The sequence below is a fragment of the Lagopus muta genome, chromosome 4, assembly GCF_023343835.1.
Source record: "Lagopus muta isolate bLagMut1 chromosome 4, bLagMut1 primary, whole genome shotgun sequence".
In the NCBI taxonomy this organism is placed as follows: Eukaryota; Metazoa; Chordata; class Aves; order Galliformes; family Phasianidae; genus Lagopus; species Lagopus muta.
This window is the reverse complement of record NC_064436.1, coordinates 37119653-37145079: the sequence shown is the minus strand read 5'-3', so window position 1 is coordinate 37145079 and position 25427 is coordinate 37119653. Positions and strand designations below refer to the sequence as shown.

Genomic DNA, 25427 nt, shown 5'->3' with positions numbered 1-25427 from the left:
ATCCTTTCTAAGTTTCATCCACTTTCTAAGTTTCATTCACTGTTTCCTTTTCTTGTATTTTACCACCAATTTGTGAGGAGGAAATAAGCCAAGTCTCCTTAAGTAATTTGGATCAATTATCCAGGGAATAGCTATTTTTCAGACTAATGCTCTTTTCTTGAGTTACATACAAAATATGACAGTGCAAGTTATTATTATTTTTTTTTAAAGACGTGAAGAATGGTATAATTAAATTTTCCACAAGCTTTTCCATGGAGAGGGTATATTACGAAACATTAATAACACACTGAAGAAATGGCTAAGTTAATTTCTGAAACAGTGAACTCTGGGTTTCATTTATGAACAGAAGAGAGACGTTTATTTTCTTAACTGTGAACTGAGAGCCCATTTTCAGAAAATTGAGTCAATCTGATTCCTCCAGGTATGTGTATGGTGTATTTCAAGACCAAGTAAATACCTGTTTTCAACCTGTGGGATATTGTACAGTCCTACTCACATTAAAAAAGAAGAGAAACCACTGAGTTCCTTTCTGATTAGAACAAATAGCATCATCTTTTGCCTTCCTAACTAGAAAACAATGTTAAAAAAGCCACCAGGAGGCAGCATATTAAAACTCTTGTGCTGTAAGACATTCAAAGCAATATAAAAATCACTTCTCCCCCAAATCCTCACCCTGACATTCAGCAAATATATTCTCTCCATCATTCTCCTGGTCATTATGCTTTACACACTTCCTTCTCATCTACATATCTGAAATTAGTAACAATTCCGCCGTCAAACAGTTTACTGCAAGCACACAGTTAAAATGGAAGTCACACTGATTTCTGGAACAGCAGTTAGTGGAAAAAATGAGTAAAGAAAGTAGGTAGAAGTGATATGACAAAATTTAAACCATCCAGACTAAACCATTTTTACTTCCTCTGAGGTTTACTGAAACATTCCAAACTTCTGAGGTCTCTCATAACTGTTTTCTTTTTGTTTACAGTTACATAGCTAAATGCCACCAAAAAGGAAGCACTGCAATTTTCAGTACACAGGAATACTCCTGTGCACCTTCAAGAGGCAGTGCTTCTGGATCACTGTCACACTGAAGCCACTGCCACAATTCTGGCTCCCAGTTACGCCACCCTAGGCGCAGAGCCAGAGAAATGATCCAGCTCTATGTTTCCTGACCCACGGAAGCTGAAAGTTGAGTCTTCTCCTCCTTCAGTCTCTCTTTTCTGCTGGTAGAAAAGAGCTGCTTTCAGTTGTGTCTCAGCACAGGATTAAAAAGTCTAAAAATCATAATAGCCATATATGAGAACTTTTAAATTAGTATATTATTTGAAACCCTACTTATTCATGGAATTTACTGCATTTTTAAGTCCTGCAACTGTAGACATATAACAATTATTCTTTCATAGCATCTTGTGTTAGGTGCTAAGCATAAAAAGGAGACAGAAAGTTACAGACGTAAATTATCTCAAACACTTCTGACCATGGACCTACAAATACAAAGCACATGTGAAATCTATCAACAAATCACTCTATAAACAATGTATAACTGGGTCCTCAGAAAAGACAGTTAAAGAGAATTAATGAAAAGACAGATCACAAAAGCAAATATTTGTATTTTCAAACGGCAAATCTGGCTTCTACGAGACCACATCCTTATTTCCGACTTCTTAATTCAAACAGACACTCCACATTTTCCAGCACAAAACCACAATTAATTGTGAAATCAATCCACAAGCACAGTGTCAGCAGAAATCACAAATTTATTAATCCTTAAATATATCAATCATTTACCATTATGGCAAGAAATATGTACACTGTATCCCATGGTAAACTGCAGTGTTTCAAAATGACAGAAATGTATAATTCAGTTGTGGTGGAGAGAACAAATCACAATTTCCTCACATCTTGGTGTGGAAGACAAATTTGATCTACAGTAATACGTCAACACCACATGCTATGTTAGAAGTATGTTAAAAAAACCAAAACACCCTATAACTAATTAGTTAATTTTAAATACAGTTATGCCACTTATAGCCGCTTCACAAAAAAAAGAAAAAAAAAAAGAAAAAAAAAGAAAATAAAAAAGAAAAAAAAAAGAAAAAAAGGTAAAGAAATTAATGAGAAAAAAATGAGGCCATTACTCTTTTTCACAGATCCCATTGGCAGGTTAATATGGCTCAACACATTTATTGTAGATGCTTATTTTAAATATATACGTTTAAAATCATGTAATAATTATCAGAGAAGCTTAAATCCATCTACCATACATCCACTAGCAACAACATCAAAATGTTTAAGAACTGCTTTTGATTAGTAACAACACAGAAAGGTGGAATTATACAAATTAGGAAGCTTTCCCATTTTATAAACTTCAGGCTGCTGAGTTGTGAAGTTTTCACTGCTAAAAAGAGCATTGAGATATCATGCACTATACAGCGCTGCAGAAAACAGTTAGCCCTGTTGGTAATAAAATAATTAACAAATGAAAAAGAAATAACTGATCCCTGCGTTCTTCTATGTAAATGGAAGGGAATAAGCCTAAATCCTTGCAAGGATGCACTCTCACAGCTCTGTAAGGGAAGCAAAAACGGTCCCTGTCACAAAGTTTGTGTTCCGAACTGACATTGAGAGCATTCCCTGCACAATGTACAGACATTTGCAGCCAGGGATAAAGAGCCAAAACAAACTAGTAAAGCTGCAGAGATTGCTGTCCTTGATATTGCATGCTGCCTGATGATTTTCATAAACCAAGAACAGAATGAGGGCGAAGTGGGAAAAAAACCAAATCTGTGGAAAGGTACTACAGCCTTACTAGAAAACTGGTGTAGATATAATACATTTCCAGAGAAGCAACAGCAACATTGGAAAGTAAACAAACTGTTCATACTAAGCTTTTAAGGCCTAATACTTCTAGAGTATATTAACCACTGATGTGGTCTATAGCTTAAACAAAAATGTAAAATGCTTTAAAGACTCCTTACTAACTTTACAGTGCACTCTAAAAGTGATAAAAATCTATTTTTTAGATCTCTTTAGAATCTCTTTTTAAACGAAACCTGCCTCTCAATTGTCACTTAGTTCCTTATGATTTTTAGTTCTGATTAATTATCCAATATAAATTTTCATTTAGCATAGTATGAAAGCAAAGGTAAAAACTTCAATGAAAAAAAGAAGAATGCTGACTAGCCAGAATATTGACAGTTAATCCTGAAGTAATCAAGCCAGCAAATCACAAGATTTTTCCAGTTGACATAGACTAATAAACTAAGAAGCCTTCAGCTGGTACAAAGCCAAGATATTATCACTTCCTCATTTATCAGTGATTTTGTCCATCTACAAGGTATAATAAAAATCTGTTTTATAATAACAGAGCTGCCAGCAGAAATCCTAACCACACCTATCAGAACAAAAGCAAAACCAAGGAGGACTCAAGGGAAAAGGAGTCAAAAAACAGTTCTTAAGAAAAGAGGATAAAGTGTATTTTTTGTTTTTCTTTTTTATAAATAGGATAGTTTTTGAAGTTGGCTGTCAAAACTTGGCATAAATGGAGAAAAGATGACAAATGTATCCTGTATATACTGCTGTACATGAAGTGTATTTTTTTTTGTCTTTTCTGCCTTGCTATTTTCTATTTGCTTGGAACATCACCTTCATTGAAATGTTAACAGTGTACAGATGGAATACACAGCAAAATGGTGCATCACAAATGTGTTACATGAAGAACCTTCACAACTTCATGCACTCAGAAACATTCATGAAGAGAACGGGATGGCCAAGATGGTACTAAACCAGGTGCGTTGGGTACAGACAATACAAGAGCGGCACCGCTGATAATTTTAGCTAGGAGGAAGGAGAAAAAAAAAGATTGCCATTACTGAAGTAGCATCATCACCAGATAACAATACATGCTCAAGTGCTAGCCAGTACTTCTTAAATAAAGCCTTCAACAGATCATTTAACACAGTCCTGTGAGGAAAACTAGACAAAGGAAGTAAAAGCCCCAAATGCTCAAGCAAAGCACTGTTTTATTTTTCAAACCACTTTACACACATTTTCAATCTTTACAACATGCCAGACAGAGTGCTAAAATAAAAATTAATCACCTCCTCAAAGGAAGGAGGGCAAAATTCAAATATAAGTCACTCTTCCAGTTAAACGTACTTCCTTAGCATTACAGTCACTGTGCAAGAGTGAGATTCTCACACAAAAACTGAACTGAGTAACAAGGAAGAGTCAGATGCCATTTACATGCAAGACATGCTAGAGGAATATGCAAAGAAATAAGGAAAGAAAGGGAAAATGTAAGAAAGTAGTTAACTGAGCTCACAGTATCTTCTGCATTACCGTAGCATTTAGGGGCCGAAGTCATGAATGGGATCCCGCTGTGCTAGGCACTGTACAAACACAGAACAAAGTCTTTACTCAAGTTTCTTGCTGTTTCGTATGTAACTTAGGAAAGTATAAGGAAGTGTAAGATGTGATAAAGTGAGTGAATATAGACCTGGGAATCACAGGTATTAAGGTTTGGGAACCATTTGCAGGTCCAATAGTTTTTAAATGCCTAAACAATGTATGTCCACTCATTGCGCACACATAGATACAGTTCTGTAGAAATACACTAGCACATACTCTTAAGATAACTGAATACAGAGAACGAGTTCCTAGAACCAGACACATCACTCAAATACAGAGAAACAATGTGCAAGACAGAAACTAAAATTTGCCTGGTCTGTCACTTACTATTTCAATCAATTATTTGCCCTCAGGAAATATCTCCATATACCTATTGCTACCAGAGAGCTCAATTCTGTCCTTGGATTTGTGCACTTGTTACTGCAGTCCTCAAAATAAATAAGCTAATCTGCTCAAACTGATTTGAAATAACATAGGATACTATGTTCGCAAAAGCAGATCACAGCTATAATTAACTGCCTTTGCAAATTTATTAGATTTGAAACTCTTCATCAGACAGTATGAGTAAGATTTTTTTCTATTATTATTATTACATAAATGCCATTATTAATTACTGGTATTTATGTATTTATATAATTGTTGGTAATAAATAAACTGTCATAGACTGCAAATTTCAAATACAAGAGAAGAAAACATGGATAATCTGGAATGAATTCAATTTGAATTTCTTTGAAAATTTACAAAAAATGGAATTGCTGGTCTGACTGGAAAAGTAAATATAAAGTCAAAGATGATCGTAAAGACAGCCAGGATGGTTTATGGAAAGTGAGTTCTGACACAGTGCTATGTGGGAATATGTTACACAAATTTGAAAAGATGTAGTTTAGCAGAAAAATACAAATGAAAATAACAAAGAAAAATGACAGTACTCGAGCTGGAAGGGGAAATACCTGACTAGAGGAGTCTCAGTCAATGACCTGAGCACAAACACATTTACACAAAGGTGGAAGGCATTATAAATAGAGAAGAAAACAGGAGTATTGTGTGAAAAGTCCAAATGACCTTGAAGAGTGGGTAATTCAGAAATAGTATATAAAGTAATAGGAAGCACAAAGCTGCACACGCTCAGCAAGTTTCCTTATAGTTGCTGGCTGGAAATGACAGTTGAGGATAAATAAATGGAAATAAATGGCTGTCTTGGACAATTTGGCATAGAAATGGGAAGACTCACAAAAAAAAAAAAAAAAAAAAAAAGGTCTCAGCTTCTTCTGCAACTCCTCTTAGTCCCATAATCCTTACTCTTCTTAGACAGTATGAGCAGACATAAAGAACTGACAGTCTGAAATACTGTCACAGCTTCTGTGGGGAGCATCTCAGGCCTGTATATGCAACTGTATTCCCTTGAGATCTGCATTCTGCAGACTCTGAGGCAGCCAGACACACTGTGCATGCTCATTATATTCCAGAGAAATTAGCACTGGTGAGTGTTTGCAGGAACAGTACATGTCACAGGACGCAGCAGCCCATCTTCTGTGATCACATGTGCTGTGTGTTATGTGAACTAGTACTGAGGCTCTTGTTACAGCATTATATCTCAAACAGAAGAAGCTGTAGAATCTATGTAGTACATCTCTGTAAATCATTACTGGAACTGTTTTCACATGTATTGATGGATAAATTCCATAATCTTCTATAAAAATAGTAACAGGATGGTTATTTTGTTGTCTTCTGATTTTTAGTGTCTAAGAATTAAGTGCCATAAATTAGGTCAGGAAAGCTTTTCTTTTTTAAAAAAAGAAAAAGATGTTTTCTTCCTATGCCCCAACCATCTCAAAAACAGAATAACAACAAAAAAAGATGAAATAATTCCCTACTCCAGTTCTATACAGGAGTCTGCTACAGACCCTGTCCAGGATGCTCTGGGACAGTTGATCTTGTCTCACTTATGTTTTCTGGCTCTACACATATCCAGGTCAGATCCCCTGAAAAAAGCACCCTTATGAAAACATAAAAAATAACTGCATTTCAAGAAAATGCAGTTATTCTTTCTATATTATCTGTTTTATCACTGGCAATACAGCTGTGATGTGAAAAATAGAACAACATGGTTCTCTCATTGGTTTCCCTTTAAAAAACAAAACACTACAGTTATTGATAGGTAACAAAATCACTCCTCTTCTAAATATATATATATATATTTCCTAAATATATACATCTCTGTATCTACCTCACTGAAATTTAATACTTTTTCTATTGCATTTAGGTAGTTCCGTGTGGAGCCAGGAGTTGGACTTTATCCTTGTTGGTTCCTTTTTACTCAGGATATTCTATGATTCTATGTTCCCTAATAACTGAGTATTATTTTGTACAGTAATGATTCTGCAAGTAAATTATGGGACATGATGAAGTTTGAAAGATGAAATCTAAGCTTTCATCATTCACACTGCCAAATTCAGCAATTATCCACATTAAGACACTTCATGCAAAAGTAATTATATCTTACACAGAAGGCTTGCACCCGAGCAAGTTAAAGCCTATGCCAGTGTTGCCTAATTGAGAAATGGTCTAATTTAAGTGTTTTCTTAATGAAACTGGCCAACCTGGGCTCCAAGAGACGCAGCAGAGTTAGTAAAGGCTAAAAGCAGAAGAAAAGCAAAGGACTTGAGAAGAACCACTTGAAGGAGCCATGACTCTAATTTTTTAAAAGAACTGTGAATGTGCTGAATATCTGGCTCAAGGAATTCAGGTTTGTGCACACTGAGTCACAGCATGACTGAGGGCATTAGAGTTAGAGGGCATTTGGAAAAAAAAAAGCCACAAAAAACAACAAAGAACTGACGCAGAAAAATGATGACAAAAGAGATGAGGGGTTTACTCATAGAAGTGGAGTAATTATTAGACAGTGACCACTCAGCAGTTAAGCAAACAGGAGCATGGGAAAAAAGGTAAGAACATGATAGGTATTCATAAGACATTACAAAGGAAATACATAAACTGACTCAAAATTGAGTTGCAAAGAATGTTGGTAGGCCTGAGTGGATAGAGGTGGCTGGAAATTACAGAAAATACTACTCAAATTTCAGGGTTTTTTTTCCTTCACATTTTCCAGTCAGCTCTAACAGCTCCATGTATCCTATCACTTTTTTTTTTTTTTTTCCTCTCCACATTTTCCTGGAATTGTATTTCAAGTTTTCCAATCCCATTTTTGTGACTTGTATCAACCCTTATCTATATTAACTCATTTTTCTCTACAACTCTCAACTCATGGACTGAGCTGTATCAGTGGGTATCACAGCCGAAAACAACAAGAACAAAACATTATTTTAAAAAAAATATTTACACAAACACTGCAGGCACAACACTGAATATAGTACACACCACATAAATAACCACAAAAAATTATGCTATCAGGAGGACTGTTTTGTAGTTTTTAAGGCCAAAAAAAGCCATTAGACTACCTGGTCTGACCTACATAGTTTAACCTCATGGTATGAATTGTTTCTTACTTGATAGGTACTGTTGGTGACCCTGAACGGTGAAAGTGAACATTCTGCCATTTCCCGTCACGACGGTGCCAGACCCGTGTTTCCTCTGACTGCATTGTCTTTGGCATCCCACTTCCATCCATGTACTGCGTGAGCCGTATGTATGCAATGCAAGCAGCATCATCACCCACAAGGTGGACATGAGGATTGAGGATAATGGTGTGGATTGGCTTATTACTTTTGGATAAAGCTAGGAAACAAAACACACACAGAGGACAAATTAAATTTTCTCTATGCAAGGCAGAACAACTTATCTCACCCCATCTTACAAAACAAAAATATCAAGGTAATAATCGCTGTTTATTGTTAATCATCCTTAACTCAGATACAATGTACAAATGAGCACAGTCACAGCATAAAGTACACCTTCACCTTTCCTGTCAGATAGCCAGTCAGATGTTTAATAGTACATATTACTTTATTTAAAGGGCCAAACAAGTTTCTGTAACTGATCATATGCAATTATTTGACTGTGACCAGTTCTGGGGCACCTTAAATAGTAACAACATATAGTAATGTATGCTATTATACGTTACTTCCCTCTCTTCCATCCAGCAGCACATTTGTTGGAAGGACTTCAAAATGGTTTCTTAACAATGGTAACAGAAATAACAGCGAGATGCCTTTTAAAATCCTGCTGACTAAACAAACAAACCAAAAGAACCAAAAAACCAAAAAGCAGGGTAATTTTATTTGCATTTGTACTTGATATTTTCAGTTAAAACGAAGGTGCTTTTTTTTTTCTTAAAAAAAAGAAACATGTCAAAGATTTATATGTTGAAAATTAAAAAGCTGAAGTAATGAAATCAAACATGTTAAAGGAAAAATATGGAAAATTCTGTTTTTGAGAAGGAAGATAATTTAGTAACATAATAATTCCATTTACTGATGAAACATTTCTCAGAAGTTACTGGATAAACTGGTTATCTTCATTTATAATACTTTATTTCCTTTTGCGTTAAGTCTACTCTAAATGTAATGCAATTTTCATTACATGACATTCCAAAACTTTATCATAAAGTTTATCCACTCTTTGGGTGATTTTTCTTTCTTAGAGCCGTCACAATTCTACTATACAAGCCAGTACACAAAAAGCTACATGTCTTCCCCAAAACATCACATAGTAGCAGTCATTGTAAATTCACTGGAAGCACTTTTACTTGTAATCACTCCATAGTCACACCATTTAGTGGTGCTCCTTTTAAGCATACTTGCCACATAACATAATGTACTCCTTTTCTGCAAAAGAAAAAACTTTATGAGAACTACTTGTTTACATTTTTTTTTTTTTTTTTTTTTTAAACATCTTATTATTCTCTTTACAAATACTTAAAACTGTTCTTCACCTTCTAAGGTACTCCATGATATGTGAATGAATGTAGCAGAAACAGACAAAAAAAAAAAAAATTCAACTGGAACTCCAAATGAAAAAAAAATTAATGCCACCTTCCTCTACCTAGATCAATTAACTCCCAAACAAAAATGCTGATTAGACTGGAGAAACACGCTCATAATGAACAGATGAATGCACACAGGGATGAAAAAGGAATGTTTACCATTTTCAAAGTAAAACCGATGAAAGTCCATCCCTTCTACTAGATTACCCAAAGCTTCAGGCTCAAAGGATGTAAGGCCTGGATCACAGATTTTTCTGTGGAAAAGAGGAAATTCAGTAGTAATCACATGCAGTTATGTAGCACGCTGCTGGACAAAAAAATGTTTCCTTTATTCCCACTGGAAATACTACTTACATATGACATCACAGTGGAAAAGAACAGAAACCAATGGGGAGCATTAACTAGCTTTACCTAAATCAGTACATTTGACAGCTTATTCCAGGGATACTAGATCTCGAATCAATCATCCTTTGACAAAAATAAAGACTGCCAAAGATGGCCCTACAAGACAATTCTATAGACTAGTTTTCACTTCTGGCTCTGAAAACTGCCTCTACGTAACCCAAGGAATATTTTTCACATCTTACACTATAGTTTATCTGAGATTTTAAATGTTTTTAATTTGATAGAAGTTACGTAAAAGTCAAGAACAAGTTTCCACTTGACATTTGTATAACACAGGTTTTAGTGCAATCGCACCAAATAAAAGTTTTGACTTATCTTTAAACAGGAAGAGCAGTGTCACAGTTGACCTATGAAGCTTATGCTGTAACAGGGCCGAATTTACCCAGATAAGCACAGGACAACAAAATATGCTGAGAAGTATTTTTCTCTACCTCTTTTTAGAGGTGGAAAGAGAAGAGATGTAAGTATGTCTTTGTTTTAAAAAGCAGAGAAAGAAATCTGCCCACTTTCCCTCAGCAAATTATTACACAGAATTGCAAAGTGCTCAGTAGAAGCTGGTGGAACTCATGTTACACATAATTACACATAGAATATCAAGGTCTTTCATGCTTTGAAGTACATATGGGATTCTAGCTACTAACAATCTCTCTTCCGTACTTTTTTTTTTTCCAGTTAAGAGAGCTTTCTACTCTGTTTTCTGTATTCTAAATCAAAACCACAACTTTACTTTCATACAGGAAGATAGGCCACTGTGTATTCTGTCAGGATGATGGTCCTGTCTCAGCAAAGAGGCACATCAGTTTTACACAGCATCTCCTCTGAAATTGGCATCCAGGCTACTGTAAAGCCAAGGCAAACTAGCAATCAAAAACTATGTTTCTTCTGGGTACCTGAGAATGATCTTCAGCAATACACAAATACAAATAAACACAGTCTTACATGCACATTTAGATGTGCATTTTGAAATGTTTGGAACACATCCAGTTGCCCAGCTCTCTCCAAAATGAGTACTTACGTGTAAGCTTCGAAGTCCCCATTGTTGATAGCTTCAATCAACTGCTCAGTAACCTTGATAATCTCCTGCTTACGAGCTGGAAAGAGATACAAATACAGCTATAAAAACAGTGACAGCTGAAAGGCTGTCAGAACATCTAAACAAAGGTATTCTGTCACTCCTTAGATGGTACAAATGCCTTTTCTCTTCCTGGTCTATGACCAATGGACATTATATTACTGCTTTGCACTATTTTCACCTCAGCACTCTTAAAGAAATTAAACACATCAAAATCAATTCCCATTCCTATCATGGATCTAATCCTCTTTCCTGTGCTGATGGATCTGCTGCGTAAAAACCAGAGCAGAATAGAACCTAGATCTCCCACATCCCAACTCTTTCCTTTGAACTAAAGGAAGCTAGTGGTTGTTTCACAAGCGATGCTCTAACGATTCATATGCGAATGGGACCTTCAGCTGCTAGGCGTATAATACTACTTTCAATTTTTTTTCTAACACTTGGTGTTTGCTATCCTTAAATGTACGCATTTGGCCAAAGAGGAATTCTGTCTCTAAGCATACAATTAAGATTCCATGGTGCAAAGCTCATGGATTACATATAATTTACACACACCCACACAGTTCTAATTACAACACACTGTGTCTCAACTCTGACTTCTATGATTATCCTTTGCTTGTAAAATGCTTATCATCTATTTTACATAAACCACAATCAGATCACTTGGGACTGTTGCAGTACAACTACTAATACCAATAAATGATAAATAGTAACAGAATAAGAAAACATTAAAAGCAGCAAGCAAAACATGCATTTTCTAGAAACAATACTCAAAAACAAATGCCTGTATTTCTAAAGCAAAAGTATGTGAAATGTTTTTTCTTTGATCCACTAGTCAAGAACCATAGAACATCTGGAGTTGGAAGGGACTCAACAAGGATCACCATATCCAACTCTTGGCTCCATACAGCACCACCCAAAATCCAAACCCTATATCTGAGACCATTGTCCAAATGCTCCTTGAGCTCCAGCAGCTTGGAGCTGTGCCCACCATTCTGTGCAACCTGTTCCATGCCCACTACCCTCTGGTGAAGAACCTTGTCCTAACATCCAACCCAAACCTCCCCCAACACAGCTCTATGCCATTCCCTGAGGCCCTGTCACTGTCGCCAGAGAGTAGAGATCAGTGCTGCCCTTCTGCTGCCTGTGAGGAGCTGCAGCTGCCATAAGGCCTCCCCTCAGCCTGCTCTGCTCTGAGCCAAACAAACTGAGGTACCTCAGCTTCTTCCTCCAGACCCTTCAACATCTTCAAAGCTCTCCTTTGGAAGTTCTCTAATAGTTTTATGACCTTCTTACACTGTAGCACCCAAACTGCACACAGCACTGGAGATGAGGCCACACCAGCACAGAGCGGAGTGGGACAATCCCTTCCCTCACCCAGTGGCAATGCTGGGCTTGATGCATACTTTTTGCTGCCAAGGCACAATGTTGACTAAATCCAACTTGTTGCAAACCAGAAACCTCAGCTGTTCTTAAAGCATAAAGCATTAAGAGCAAAGTACTATTAAGAAGGTGTCTTGAATGCAACAAACATTCCTAGATGCACAGCTTTTTTTTTCACGTGCTTTTTCATCAGTAAGGCAGTAGAAAAGCCTTAGACTGTGCTGTATGCAGCCCAGGTATTCTGTTAAACAGCAGCAAGAACATGGAGAAATCTCACCACATATATCCTCTTATGAGATTTTCACTTTAATGATATGAGTCTTTTTCTCAGGACTCTTACTCTAGACATAGATCACAGACCAATATTTGTTAACGATGATAGGAATGGCACAAAAACAGTGTGAAGTAAAAGAAAAAAATTCCTGCCCAGTGGTACAATTATCAGTAACACCAGTTACCAGAATGGCAAATTCTTGTGACTTTCAGATGGCAAACCTCATTGACACAATGACTTTTTTTTCTTGAGGAACTGAGGTTTATGTTTTTACTGCACATTTGTAAATTGAAAACTTCAACTTTATATTGATAAAGTTCAACCAGAGAGGCAATGCTCTCAAATACAGATTTTTATGAATGTAATGGGTAAGGATGGAAGGGATGATTTCAAAGATTTAGCATGGGTTCAACTCCTTATTAAACCTCACAATATCTATTTGGAAGATCAAGCTTGAATTAAAATAAAAATGCAGGCAATTTGGCTTTAGTAGCTCTCCTGTAGAAGCAACAGCTGAAGTTTTCTCGCGCTCTCCTACACATGGACTAGACAACTCATACACATCAATGTACTCAGAATGTTAAGACTATAGTACTGACAGAGTTAATATCGTTCAAAAAGAAAACATTGGGAAACATAGGTAGAATGTAAATCTCCAGTACCGTACTGCAAGAACTGGAATCAAAGTGTTTGAAGAATCTGTTTCTTTTATACTCCACCATTCTAAATTCAAATGCACACCTAACGTCTTCAGATAGAAAGCACCAAAAAGAAACCAGAAAGCAAGGAGGCAATGGAAAACAAATAGGTTTTGATTACCAGACAGCATGCTGGGTAAGAATATTTAGCATACAAATTACGTTATTTTTCATGAATACTGTGGAAACAAATAAGAATTTTAATGAAGAGATCTTTTGACTGTAGATCTGCAATGGTTCCATTGTCAAATGGTTAAACAACATGAGAAGAAACTGCGGACATTGCATGGCACAAGCCAAGTGGTAGGATAATTGTGTAAGAAACAATGGTGCTGTGTTCAGAAAAGTTGGCAAAAAGGGCAGAAAGGCAGAATGTACAGACATCATGCAGGGAGGAAATCACAAGTTTTGGATAGTATATCTCAGATGCATATAACTAAAAGACCAGAGTTAAGAAAGTTGTACAAAATGCTTTATTTTAAATAATACCGTTGATTTTGTACTATGTTAAAAGATTTGACATTAAACTGAAAAAAAAAAAAAAGGAAACAAGAAGAAAAGGAACATTGCCAAACAGCTTTTTTTCTGATTTTTTTTCTCTCAAAGTTAAATTTCAGTGGAACATGTTTCTACGAAGCTTTCCAATAGAAGCCACTTACTGATATAGAATATGGTTTCAGTTTCTCTGGGCAGTACTAACATTTAGTAGCACTGACTCTGCTGACTGATACATGAATGAAAAACATCCAACAAAATCTGTGCACTGGCAAATGAGATTAAAGGCAGTATCACTGACTCAAATCAACCATTGTCTGACTCCAGCACTAGCACCAGTTCTTCCAGTACTGGTGGAAAACATTGCAATTCACAATGGGAACTGTCAGGAACAGAATTACATTGCCAAGCCATTTGCATACCAACTCATTTATCAAGCTTTCTATAAAATTCCAACTACCACATGAAATTCTGTACGTGAAAGCAACTAAGCTACTCCTTCCTTTCAGTAACACACAGGCAATTACATATCTATATATGCAGCAAAGAAAATAAAAATGACAACTCCCAAATTAATGCCTCCTATTTTTGATGGTGGCCCATGACATCAGAAGCAGATGTTGGTCATACAGCAGTACAGGCTGAACCTTCCCTCCAATATTCCATTACATTTTTTTGCTGTGCGACAGACGGCAACAGGGGGGTAGTCAGACAGAATGGTGTCTGACATGGAAGTGCATCTGAAGCAAAGCTGTGTCACTGAATCCCTCCATGAGAAAAAAATTGCACCCACTGACTTTCATCAACACAGATTCAGCAGTGGATCTGAGCACAGTGAGGCAGTATGTGGTGCATTTCAGCACTGATGCCAATGATGTGAAAGACATACCATGTTTTGGACAACCATGCAGATTTCTATGAGCAGCATGCAGGCACTTGTTAATTGCTGGCAAGAATGCACTGCTAAAGGTGGTGACTATGCTGAAAATTAGCATTTTGTAGCTGAGAATTTGCTCTATAAATAGTGTTACTGTGCTTTTTGTATCAGCCCTGATGAGGCTGCATCTTTAATTCTGATTCAGTTCTGGGGCCCTCACTACAAGAAGGACATTGAGGCCTGGGAGCACATCCAGAGAAGGGCAAGTAAGCTGGTAAGGGGTCTGGAGCACAGGCCTTACAAGGAGTGGCTGGGGGAGCTGGGAATGTTCAGTCTGGAGAGGAGAAGACTCAGAGTGTCCTTATCACTCTCTATAACTGCCTGAAGGGAAGTCAAGGTGAGGAGGGAGTTGGCCTCTTCTCCATGTAACTAGCAATAGGACTAGAGGGAATGGATTCAAGTTGTGCCAAGGGAGATTCAGGTTGGACATTAGGAAACACTTCTCTAAGAGAGTGGTCAGGCGCTAGGATGGGCTGCCCGAGGGATATCATTTAACAGGAAATATCAGTGACAGGGGGATGGTTGGATCTTAGAGGTCTTTTCCAACCTTGTTTCTATTTGTTGTAGTTTCTGTGGAAATGAATAGGAGGCATTACTTTTGGAGCAACACTGTCTATGAAGCAGAGGCTTTACGTTGAAGGAAAGAAGAGAAAGGATACTGGAAGGACAGAGAGATTTGGAATACTATAGGCAGACAGATGGATGGAGGCTGGAAAACATAAAGGCAGGCATGTCCAATCTGTAGCCCAGTACAGCTCATACTGTGGCCCATCCCCTGCTGCTGCGTCATCATGGCAGCTGCTCTGCCTGGCCAAGTGGCCCTGCCCTTGACATGGGAACATGGGGAAGACACAGTGTGGTGCTGACTCCTCCTCTTGCTAAAGCAGCACAGACTCAGTCACAACAAACCTCATGTGTATTATATGTGTACTTCTGCTTGTTGAGTAAAACGCAGTGAATGCCAATAGTAATATTTTGAACTTGCCTAATGGAATCTCAAAAGAAAACAGAACCCCAAAAAGGAAAAATTATGGACGAAGAAACAGGGTTCAGCGAAAAAGGTACACCTGAATACTTTTTTGTCAAGACAACTAATATGGCACTTCATTTAATTTGCAAGGAAATCGTGTCAGTTTTCAAAGATTACAATTTCAAAAGACATTATGTGCAGAAACCCTCTGCCAAATTTGATGAATTGAGGAATGCTTCATAAAGACAAAACAGCAGAATAGAAGAAAAGTCTGTGACCTCAACATAATATTTAAAAAATCATTAAATGGACTATTATAAAGCTAGTTGCATGGTAACCAATCTGACTGCCAAAAAATCAAAACCTTTTACTGATGGTGAATTTATAAAACAATGTATGGAAAGCATGGCAGATACAACATGTCCTCATAAAAAAGAAGAATTCTTCTGGAATCAATTTGTCTCACAAGACTATAGCCAGGCAAACTGAAAAAGTAGGAAATCTACTGAAAGAAACTTGGAGAGTAAAACTGCTAATTTCTAATTTTTTGCTTTGGTGATAGGTGGAAGTACTGATACTACAGATATGGCTCAACTTGCCATTTTCATTAGAGGTACTGATAACGTACATAATGTCACTGAAGAAACGGTATTGTTGGTGCCATTCAAAGTCACATCTAAATCTCTTGAAGCAGTAAAAAAAATACATTAAAGCGATTTTCTTTAAACTTTGTCAATATATCTGGTCTAGCTACTGATGGCACCCTGGTGATGGTTGGTTAAAAAAAACGAGACTTAATAAAATTAACAGAAGACAATGTGATTGCTGCCAGCAACTCATGACTGATGAAGTATCACTGAATCATACATAAAAAAAAATTATTTGCAAAAGCATTAAAAACGGGCAATGTCTCGCAAACTGTCACAAAAGCCATGAATTTCACGAAATCCAAGGGGCTGAATCATCACCAATTCCAGGAGTTCCTTAAAAGGATGGATGCTGATTAAGGAGACATCATATAGTTTTCTAAAGGAAGGTGGCTTTCAAGGTAAAAAATACTTTATCATTTGTAAAATGAAATCAAGTCCTTTATGGAATGGAAAGGAAAATTTGTGCAAGAATGTGAACATTAAAAGTGGTTCACAGTTGTAGCATTTTTGGTGGACTTGGCTGCTTACTTGAATGATATAAACACCTGTCTTCAAGTTGAAAATCAAGTTATCTGTGCTATGATTCAAACCATAAAAGCATTTGAAATGAAACTTAAATTATGGCAAACTCAAGCTACAGCAAATAATTTCATGCATTTTGACGCTTTGGCTAAACACAGGCTTGCAAACAGAGAAAAGCATGCACTCTTGCTTTCCATTTTGATACAGGAATTTGAGAATAGGTTCCAAGATTTAAAAAAAAAAAAATCATCGATTTTTTTTGTATATTTGCAACTCAATGTAAATAAATCACCAGCAAATTTTCAGACAGAATGTACAGAGTTGCAATGAGACATTCAACTTCAAGAGAAATTTGGTCATGTCTTTTAACTAGAATTTCTTAAGACCTGTCTTAACAGAGGAAAATGTCCCTCCCTTCACAATCACACCTCATTCATGTCATTTTTTGGCACTACGTATATTTGTGAACAGTTATTTTCAAGAATTAAGTGCAAGAAGTGTAACATTTCATTGAAAATCTCTGCTGAAAACCTTGAAAACTCACTAAGAATTGTAACCACTTTCACTGAACTAGACATTGATGCATTAGTTTCATAAAAACAGGGTCAAATATCCCACTAGTTTTATGTTTTTGTTGCTGTTTTTTGTGTTTTAATTAAAAATACATTAAAAATGATAATATACATAAGTATATTATACATTATAATATAGATATACATATATAATATATAAATATATACATTATGCAGCTCAAGACAATTCCTGTTCTCCAAATCTAATAAACTTTGCTTGTTTTGAATTCTGTGAGAACTATGCTGTTTGATGTACAGTGGCAATTTTATGCTACTGTACTTTTTATTTAATATGCAGTAGTAATTCCATAAAGTACTTAAACTTAGGTTAATGCAGCTCAGATATCAACTATGCTCTCTCATTCTGTGATAATTAGACAAAACCAAAATGCACAGCTTCTTTGGCCTAAGTTCTACAACTCCTGCATATTCCGATTGTTAATTAAAAACCACTGATTTCTGCTATTCTACCTACAAAGTAAATGCTACCTGAAATACAACACTGTAATATTTGTGTGCAGTACTTACATACTAGTAATGGATTTGTGCTAATGAAAACAGCTAACAATAAACACCTTGGCAAGGTAATTATAACACTCACTGCACATTTTTAAAAAATCCTGGAGGGATGCTAAAGTCATAAGGCATTGGCAGCTGAAAAAAATACGACCCCTTTTTTGGCATGTAAGTAGACATATGACTAATACAAAGGCAGTTCAAGCAAAATATTAGGAAGAACAGTTATAAAGAAGATCAAATAATAGGAAAAGAACAAAAGAAAACATATTCTAACATTGACTAAAATTATTTCCATAGCTCTGCTGTGCCATGTGTTCAAATGTGTTATCAATTTCTAACACGTTTCACTTTTTTCTACCCCACTCAACTACACAGCTGCAATAATCTTTCATAATTAATTATTACAGTAATAACTTTAATACAGCACACTCCTTATTAAGGACATTGGCCTGATAAAATTGAAGAGCACAGTATAGGGGACCTACCTTAATCTCTTACCAGAACAGTCCCAACAAAGAGCAATCAGAGGAAAGTATGCAGCTACTAATACTATTTTATGCTCTGAAAATAACCACAATCTGCAAAAAGAGGAAGAGACTACCAATTTAATCTGTACTGTATGCTGAACTTCATCTGCATGGATGCACCAGATATTGCTCAGCTTCATATCATGAGCTGTCATCCCAGAAGTAGAGAAGAACACAAATGACACAAAATGTTTTAAAAAATCATTCTTTCCACACTACATTTGAAAACTATTTGCTGATAATTTCCCTTGTAATTTATTGCACACAACAAAAGCCAAGATGCTTATTTCTATGAAGGAAAAAAGTGAATGTTCCGCATGCAATAATGACAAATTGAATCTTAGACCTACGTGACATACATCCAGATCCTCCTAAGACAAGGCATGCATTCAGGAGTTTTATCTTTCAAGAACTTCATTGAAAATTAGCCCAAGTAAGATCAGAGGTCATCCTTTAGCCCATCTCTTGTAGTTCAAAATATTTTAAACAATGATTTTGAATAAGATATTTGAGATGACATCTTGTGAGTAACATCTCTTTCCTTGTGCCTGCTGATTTAAATGATTCATTCTGATTCAACAACTTATCATGTGGATGATTTGCAGGGGTTTCTGAGGTTACTCACTGTCTTCTACTTCTCGAAAACCCTGCAAGTCTATTGCCTGCCTATAAAAAAGTAATTCATTAGGTATGCAAGCAAATTTCTGAAAAATCATCCCAGCAATTCCATCTTATTATGGTGACAAATGAAATGAATGCATCTTCTATTTAAATCTTCATCATTTGGTGATGTTAAACTTGTCAGGTGCAGTAAATAGCTTTCCTTTTATTTATGTGAATTATTTCTAAATATTCTCTCTAATGTTTACACTGTGGCATATGTTGGCAAATGATTTTTTTTTAATGACAAACCATCCACAGTCTCAGAACAAAGCTGTTGTTATGGTCACTGCAGCTACAAGATATTGCACTAGTTTCACAACACATTAAATTAATCATGGAATCTGGCTGCTGACTCAAGAAATAATCATATTTAAAGACTCCATAACTGAGACATCAGTAAGCTTTGCCACTGTCAACATTTTTACTTAAATTGTGCTTCCACTCAGCTGATACTCAGAGAAATCTTTCGCTTTCCACTATTTTTTTTAACATGGAAAGTCAATGATCATCAGTTCTCTATCTCCTTCCTTTTAAATATTTTAATAAATTTTAAAAGCAATGAGTGTTGTGCTAATAACAATAATCCTCAATTATTTTATGAAATGTGGCATTTGCTTATTTTATTTACAGGAAAACTATGTTACTTTTAAAATTATATTCCTAACTACTTCAAGTACTTACTGAGATGCATTATTTTCCAGGATTTACTTTCACCTAGATGACAGACCTTCCTCAACACACCTGATTTATCTAATCTCTTTCTGATGCCTGTGATAGCAGATGGAAATCTACCAAGTTTACCAGCTAAGAAATCAATATTTTTCACACAGTTACATTTATAATTGCTACTTTACAACAAATATAGAGTAAATTCAGTTCTGTAATACACAGAACTAACACTGTAGTCTATTTCAGTTCACACTTTCTTACCGCTGTGCTGTCACAAAACAAGAGTTCTACTGGCCTGTAGTTCCCTGGGCCCTCCTTTCTGTCTTTCATAAAAATGGGGGTGACGTTTCCCTTTCTCCAGTTAACAAGGACTGACAGCCACAACTTTTCATGATTTATGATGGAGAACGATTTATGGCCACTTTTAAAACCATATTAAAATGGACATTTTTATCACTTAGTTGAGGACAACGTGTGAAGTTATAGGGACTTTACAATTTCTTCAGTCATTAAAATTAGTTACTTAACTAACTGAAATAAGATACTTATAGGGATAAAGTTATTTTGAAGGCTCACAATGAAAAAAAATATTAGCAAGTCTGCTAATATTCAAAGTATATTCAGATACCAGATTAAATTCTGGTGTTTTTCCTACTAGTATTTTGGCAAGCTCTAAACGTAAGTCATATAACAAATCTGCTAGCAGGCTAACTACCAAATGTAGTAGCATCACCCAGTAGATTTACCAGAATATTTTCACCTGACACTCTACCTTCTTGATAGCTAAGCAGCTGATTATTGTTTTTTATTATTATTGAATTCCTTAAACTGTATTTTATCTGCACTATTTTATAGGGGCTTTTTTGGAGAAGTTTATTTTGTGGAACAAAGTGACAAAGAAGCACGCTTGTTTCTGAAGTCACTGAATCAACAGAATACCAGATCTCCAACTTTCTTAATATGTCATACTATACACTGTGCCATTTCTACACCACACCTAAATTGTTACCTATATTTAGTAGCAAAATGAGTATGAACATCTGCATTTGAACTTTAACAGTGTCTTTCACACTATTAACTACTCAATGAAGCAGACAATGTGAGGCAGCTAGAATTCAGACCTGAAAATTTTGGGGATGCAATGGGATTTTCTGGGCATGTATACGCTGCAGGTGAAACAAAGCCTTATGGCAAATGTTACTAATAGTTTAAATATTATGCAAATCTGTCCTTCATATTAATTTCTCCCATCCTGAAGGCTCTGTGCAGTTTGCACTATCAGTATTTGTGTTCAACTTTGAATACAGTCACCTCACCTTACAGTACAAGAACAGCTTCTTCTACTCTCTGTGCAAGAAAATGTCTATAGCACAGTCTGTCACACTGATACACCATTAACTTCCTCTTCTGTCATGAGACAGTGAAAATCTTACTTAGATCAGAAAACAAAAATTCTCACTTGTCCAAATAGCGATCTAAAGAATTAAGAGGAGCTCTTTCACTGCACAGCAGTGCTCTGTTTTCAGTATCAAGAAGGTTCCAGGTTGCCAGTACCTAACTACCCTGTTTCTCACTATGAATAAAACGAATATTTTAGCATCACTTGTCAACTCGAGACAGTCACAAGTCTCATCATCTCCAGAAACAATTCCTCTCTTGCTTGCATTAGTAGCACTTCATTAAAATGCCACTCAAGTGCAAAATAAGGCTCAGGTCAATTACACACAGCTTATCTTTTAAAGGACCCATTTAGACCTCACCTTTACTAGTGCATATGTCAATTCCTATTATCCTCATAGTATACAAGATCAGAATCTGCCAAGCAGAGTGCATATTCTTATGAAATCATTCCCCATTTCAACTCGTAAGTTACTTCCCTGCTAAAGAATTTCTGAATGAATTTATAAACAGGAAATTCATCTACCCAAACCTCTTCTATTCTACCAGTGTGTAATCAACTAATATTTTACCATCTCCTCTCCTATTTACACTGTTCAAACTCTAAACATTTACTTAACAGCTGACTGGTCACAAATCATCACAGATCTCTTCTTAAGAAGACCTTGAAACTTTTCCATTGCCTTGGATTCATGCTGTTAATTTAACAACTGTTCCAGAGTTTAAAGTTTGGTTTAACAATGTTGATGCTAGAGAAAGTAACATGATGGCATTCATAAACATAATAGGTAATTAATTAATTTTGAGACCCCATCCAGGATTCATGCCAGAGTTGAAGAGGAACATCTCTAAGGTGAATACTACTGCAGAGATAATCTCTGCAATATATAATTTGCTGAAATAATATCTTTTAAGAATTCACTATAATAACTTTTTTTTCCTCGAATAATAAAACCTGGTCAAAAAATGAATTGGTTAAAAAAAATTACAATTTACTTCCGTAAGACCAAAGAAACAATTATTCCTGGATTGGATACATCACAAAAAATCAAATTTTTTGTGCTACTCTCAGTTGATGGGGGACGGAAGAGAAGGAGAGACAAAAGAGATCATCTGAAAAGATGACTCTCAACTTACACAGTGAAGAGGAAGGAGTGGAGTGGGAGAACTCAGACTCAAGTGAATGACTCTGTGAGTTTTTATTTTTCATGGACTTGCCCGCTGAATTCATGGAAAGAAACACAACATATGAACAAACAAAGATGAAGAGGTAGAGTGTGATCAGAATCCTCATCAGACACTGGCAGCAGGAGAGGCCGCTGGGGCATGGCAAGGATGGTAACCAATGAGATGAAGAAGCAATGGAAGAAGAGAGGTGGTGGGTGGAATATAAATTCTCCATGTCACCCTCCTTTGTGAGAGCTGTATGAGGGTCAAGCAGATGTAAAGGAAAAGAAAGAGAAGGCCAAGAAAAAAAAAAAGGAATAATTTAATTACATGCAACAAGAACTCATAAAACTTTTGAGCACAGAATGTTTATGATGCACTTCTGGGAAGAAGTGAGGGTTTTAAAGAACAGCGGTAAAGGGCATAGCCATAAATGACTCTGTTCAGATGCCAGTACAGATTTAGCCTTCTGTCCAGAACTGGGATATATGGGGTTATGAAAGATCTTAAAAAATAATAATTCTTAGAATTTTAAAGGTTTTTCTCACAAAAGCATGCTCCAAGTAGTTTACATTCATTTCTTTCCCTGGTTAAAAAAACACAAAAATGCAAACGTGCACAAAAGAGGTGTAAAATGAAATAAATTAGCAAAATATCTGAAATTACATACTTCTAAAAGGTTAATGTTTTGAAATTGTGTACCTTTTAGATTTATCAAGAGGCAAAAACTAGCCAGAATTTATCTAATCTGTAAGTGCTCTAGTCCTCAGCAATTCTGTCCACTGGAAATCATCTATTGTACAGGCATTTCCATGAATTCACCAACAGCAGCAAAACAATAGCAAGGGAAATCTACCTTTCCTGACCAAGATAAATTAAACAGCTCAGCCTTGCATAAGTTTGCAAGCACTGTCGGCAAAAGTAATGAGGATATTCTACAGCACTAATGAAAAAATAAAAAAATAAAAAAAATCAATCTTCTGTCAAAAAGATGCAGGCAAAGGATTCCAGTCTCATTAACAGAGGAAGTAGAAATCCCTCAAGAAATCCTCAAAAAAAGCATTGACTATAGCCCATTTTTCATTATGCTGTTTCTGTCCAGTCCTATCCTTATATTAAGGATTACTGTCATGCATACAAGCATGAATGACGAATCTGAACTATAGATTCAATTTCAGTCTCAAATTACAGAATCACAGAATGTCAGGAATTGCAAGGGACCTGGAAAAATCACCCAGTCCAATCCTCCTGCCGGAGCAGCAACACCTGGATCAGGTCACACAGCAACAGGTTCAGGCAGGTCTCGAATGCCTCTAGAAAAGGAGACCTCACAACCTCTCTGGGCAGCCTGTTTCAGTGTTCTTTCACCCTCACCATGAAGAAGATTTTTCTCATACTTATGTGGAACCTCTTTGAATTTATTAAAACTCACCAACAGTTGCCAAATACTATTTCCAATTAAAGAAATGTTCTGTTTCTAAAGATGTAAGTACATACGTAAGAAAAAGGTACAGACATGAAGATGCTCAATACTATTTGAGAGAAAACCTGTGTGAAATTTAGATGAAAAACAAGCCTGAATACAGTTTTCAGGGTAAGGATGCCTTCAAATGTTAAAAAACAGTGATATCCTGATGTGATATCCTGATGTATATATTCCCTGAAAATTGAGAGAGATAAGAATCTGCCCCTGAAGACAAATTTATAACATTTTATATTACTAAACTGCTTTCTTTTTCTTTCTTTCTTTCTTTCTTTTTTTTTTTTTTTTTTTAATCATAACAAAATCAGTTATCTGAGAGAATTCCCTCTGTCACTTCTGTGATCCCTATCACTTCAATCTAGCTGCACCTTTTGTCACTGTTGTCCTAGAAAACCTACATCCAGAAGTCAAGCTTGGTGTAAGACAGTATCTTTCCTCACAGTCCTGGCTAAAGTATATACTTTGAGCTTCTAGCAGGCAAGAATAACTATTCCCTGAATCATTCTAGAAATTAGACTGCTAGCTTTAATTCAAAATAAAACATTCTGAAAAGCAACTTGTCTTTTGAAAGCTAGAAAGAATGGATATGTCAGAGAAATACTATAGTGAAAAACAAGCAAGCTTACAAACAATTAATGTCAAGGAGATTAAACTTTTGTTTTTAAATAACAGAAAAATAAATCCCTATAAAATGAGCACACAATGTTTGATGAACAGGGCAGTGGTATGCCCAAGTATTAGGGCATGGACTCAATGCCAAAACAGCTGCACTGCTGTATGAGATCTCTGCGATCGTTCCAAATGTTACAGGTCACACTGTCATTCTTTGTGAGGAGAAAGCATCTCACCTTCCCACCACAGCAGATGAAGAACAACAGCATCCTACTGTTTTCTCTTTTGCAAGCATACTAACATCTTTCAGCCTTTTGTAATCTCCAGAAAAGATACAATGCAATACTCTTTCCAGAGTACAGTCTCAAATCCTCTTACTAGTTCATCTGCTTATTGCTCTTTCTATCACTACTGCAAATAATGGATCAGGAACCTAAAAAAGTAGAAAACTCCTTTACTTCATCTTACATCACTTATTAAGATTTTGTCCCTCAGACTTGTGATTATATACAAAATCCTTCTTTCCTGTTTTGAAAATGAAGCATATTATAGCCATCCAATCACTCCTAATTGTGATATTATAAAATTAAATCTAACAATTAGGCAAAATATACTCATCGTTGTTGTGTTTTTTTGTTTTTTTTTTTTTAATTGCCTTTGAGACCTAATTCTGCATGCTAATCAAAATTTTGCAGATAAAAGTTTTGCAGTTATATAACCAAGTGGGGGCCCTGTAATTAAGCTGTTCATTTAATGAGGTTAGCTGCTAAACTACAGACAGTGGTTTGAAGGAAGCCATACTAAGTGCTATGACTAAAAGTAAATCACACTGTTTTCCTCTGCATCAGCTGCACATACCTGTAATTGTTCTCCAAGTCAACACTTTGCATTAACTCAGATCTCTATTAGCAGGCTGCTATTTAAAGTGAGTGGGTACTGGCCACTAACATGCCCAAGATTTTGTTGAAGTGGAAGTGAAATGATTCATTAAAACTCTGGAAACCAAGTGCAATATCACCGACTTAACTAGAGCTAAATACAGTTTAATGTAAGTCACAA

General features: G+C 36.1%; 1 protein-coding gene across 21 annotated transcripts in view; it reads right to left on the bottom strand.

The window, feature by feature from the left end:
- Window positions 1-1739: 1739 nt before the first annotated feature.
- CAMK2D (calcium/calmodulin dependent protein kinase II delta) overlaps window positions 1740-25427 on the bottom strand; it is a 162942-nt gene continuing 139254 nt past the window's right edge. For 17 of the 21 annotated variants that reach the window (XM_048943330.1, XM_048943331.1, XM_048943329.1 and 14 more), the window contains 5 exons: window positions 10773-10848; window positions 9512-9606; window positions 7917-8145; window positions 4342-4391; window positions 1740-3837 (listed from right to left, as the gene is read on the bottom strand). In XM_048943330.1, the coding sequence (XP_048799287.1) occupies window positions 4385-4391; window positions 7917-8145; window positions 9512-9606; window positions 10773-10848 (407 nt within the window). In that variant the 3' untranslated portion in view covers window positions 1740-3837; window positions 4342-4384. Of the gene's footprint in view, window positions 3838-4341; window positions 4392-7912; window positions 8146-9511; window positions 9607-10772; window positions 10849-25427 lie in introns of those variants that run through there. The other 4 variants (XM_048943336.1, XM_048943350.1, XM_048943349.1 and 1 more) reach the window with 2 other exon arrangements.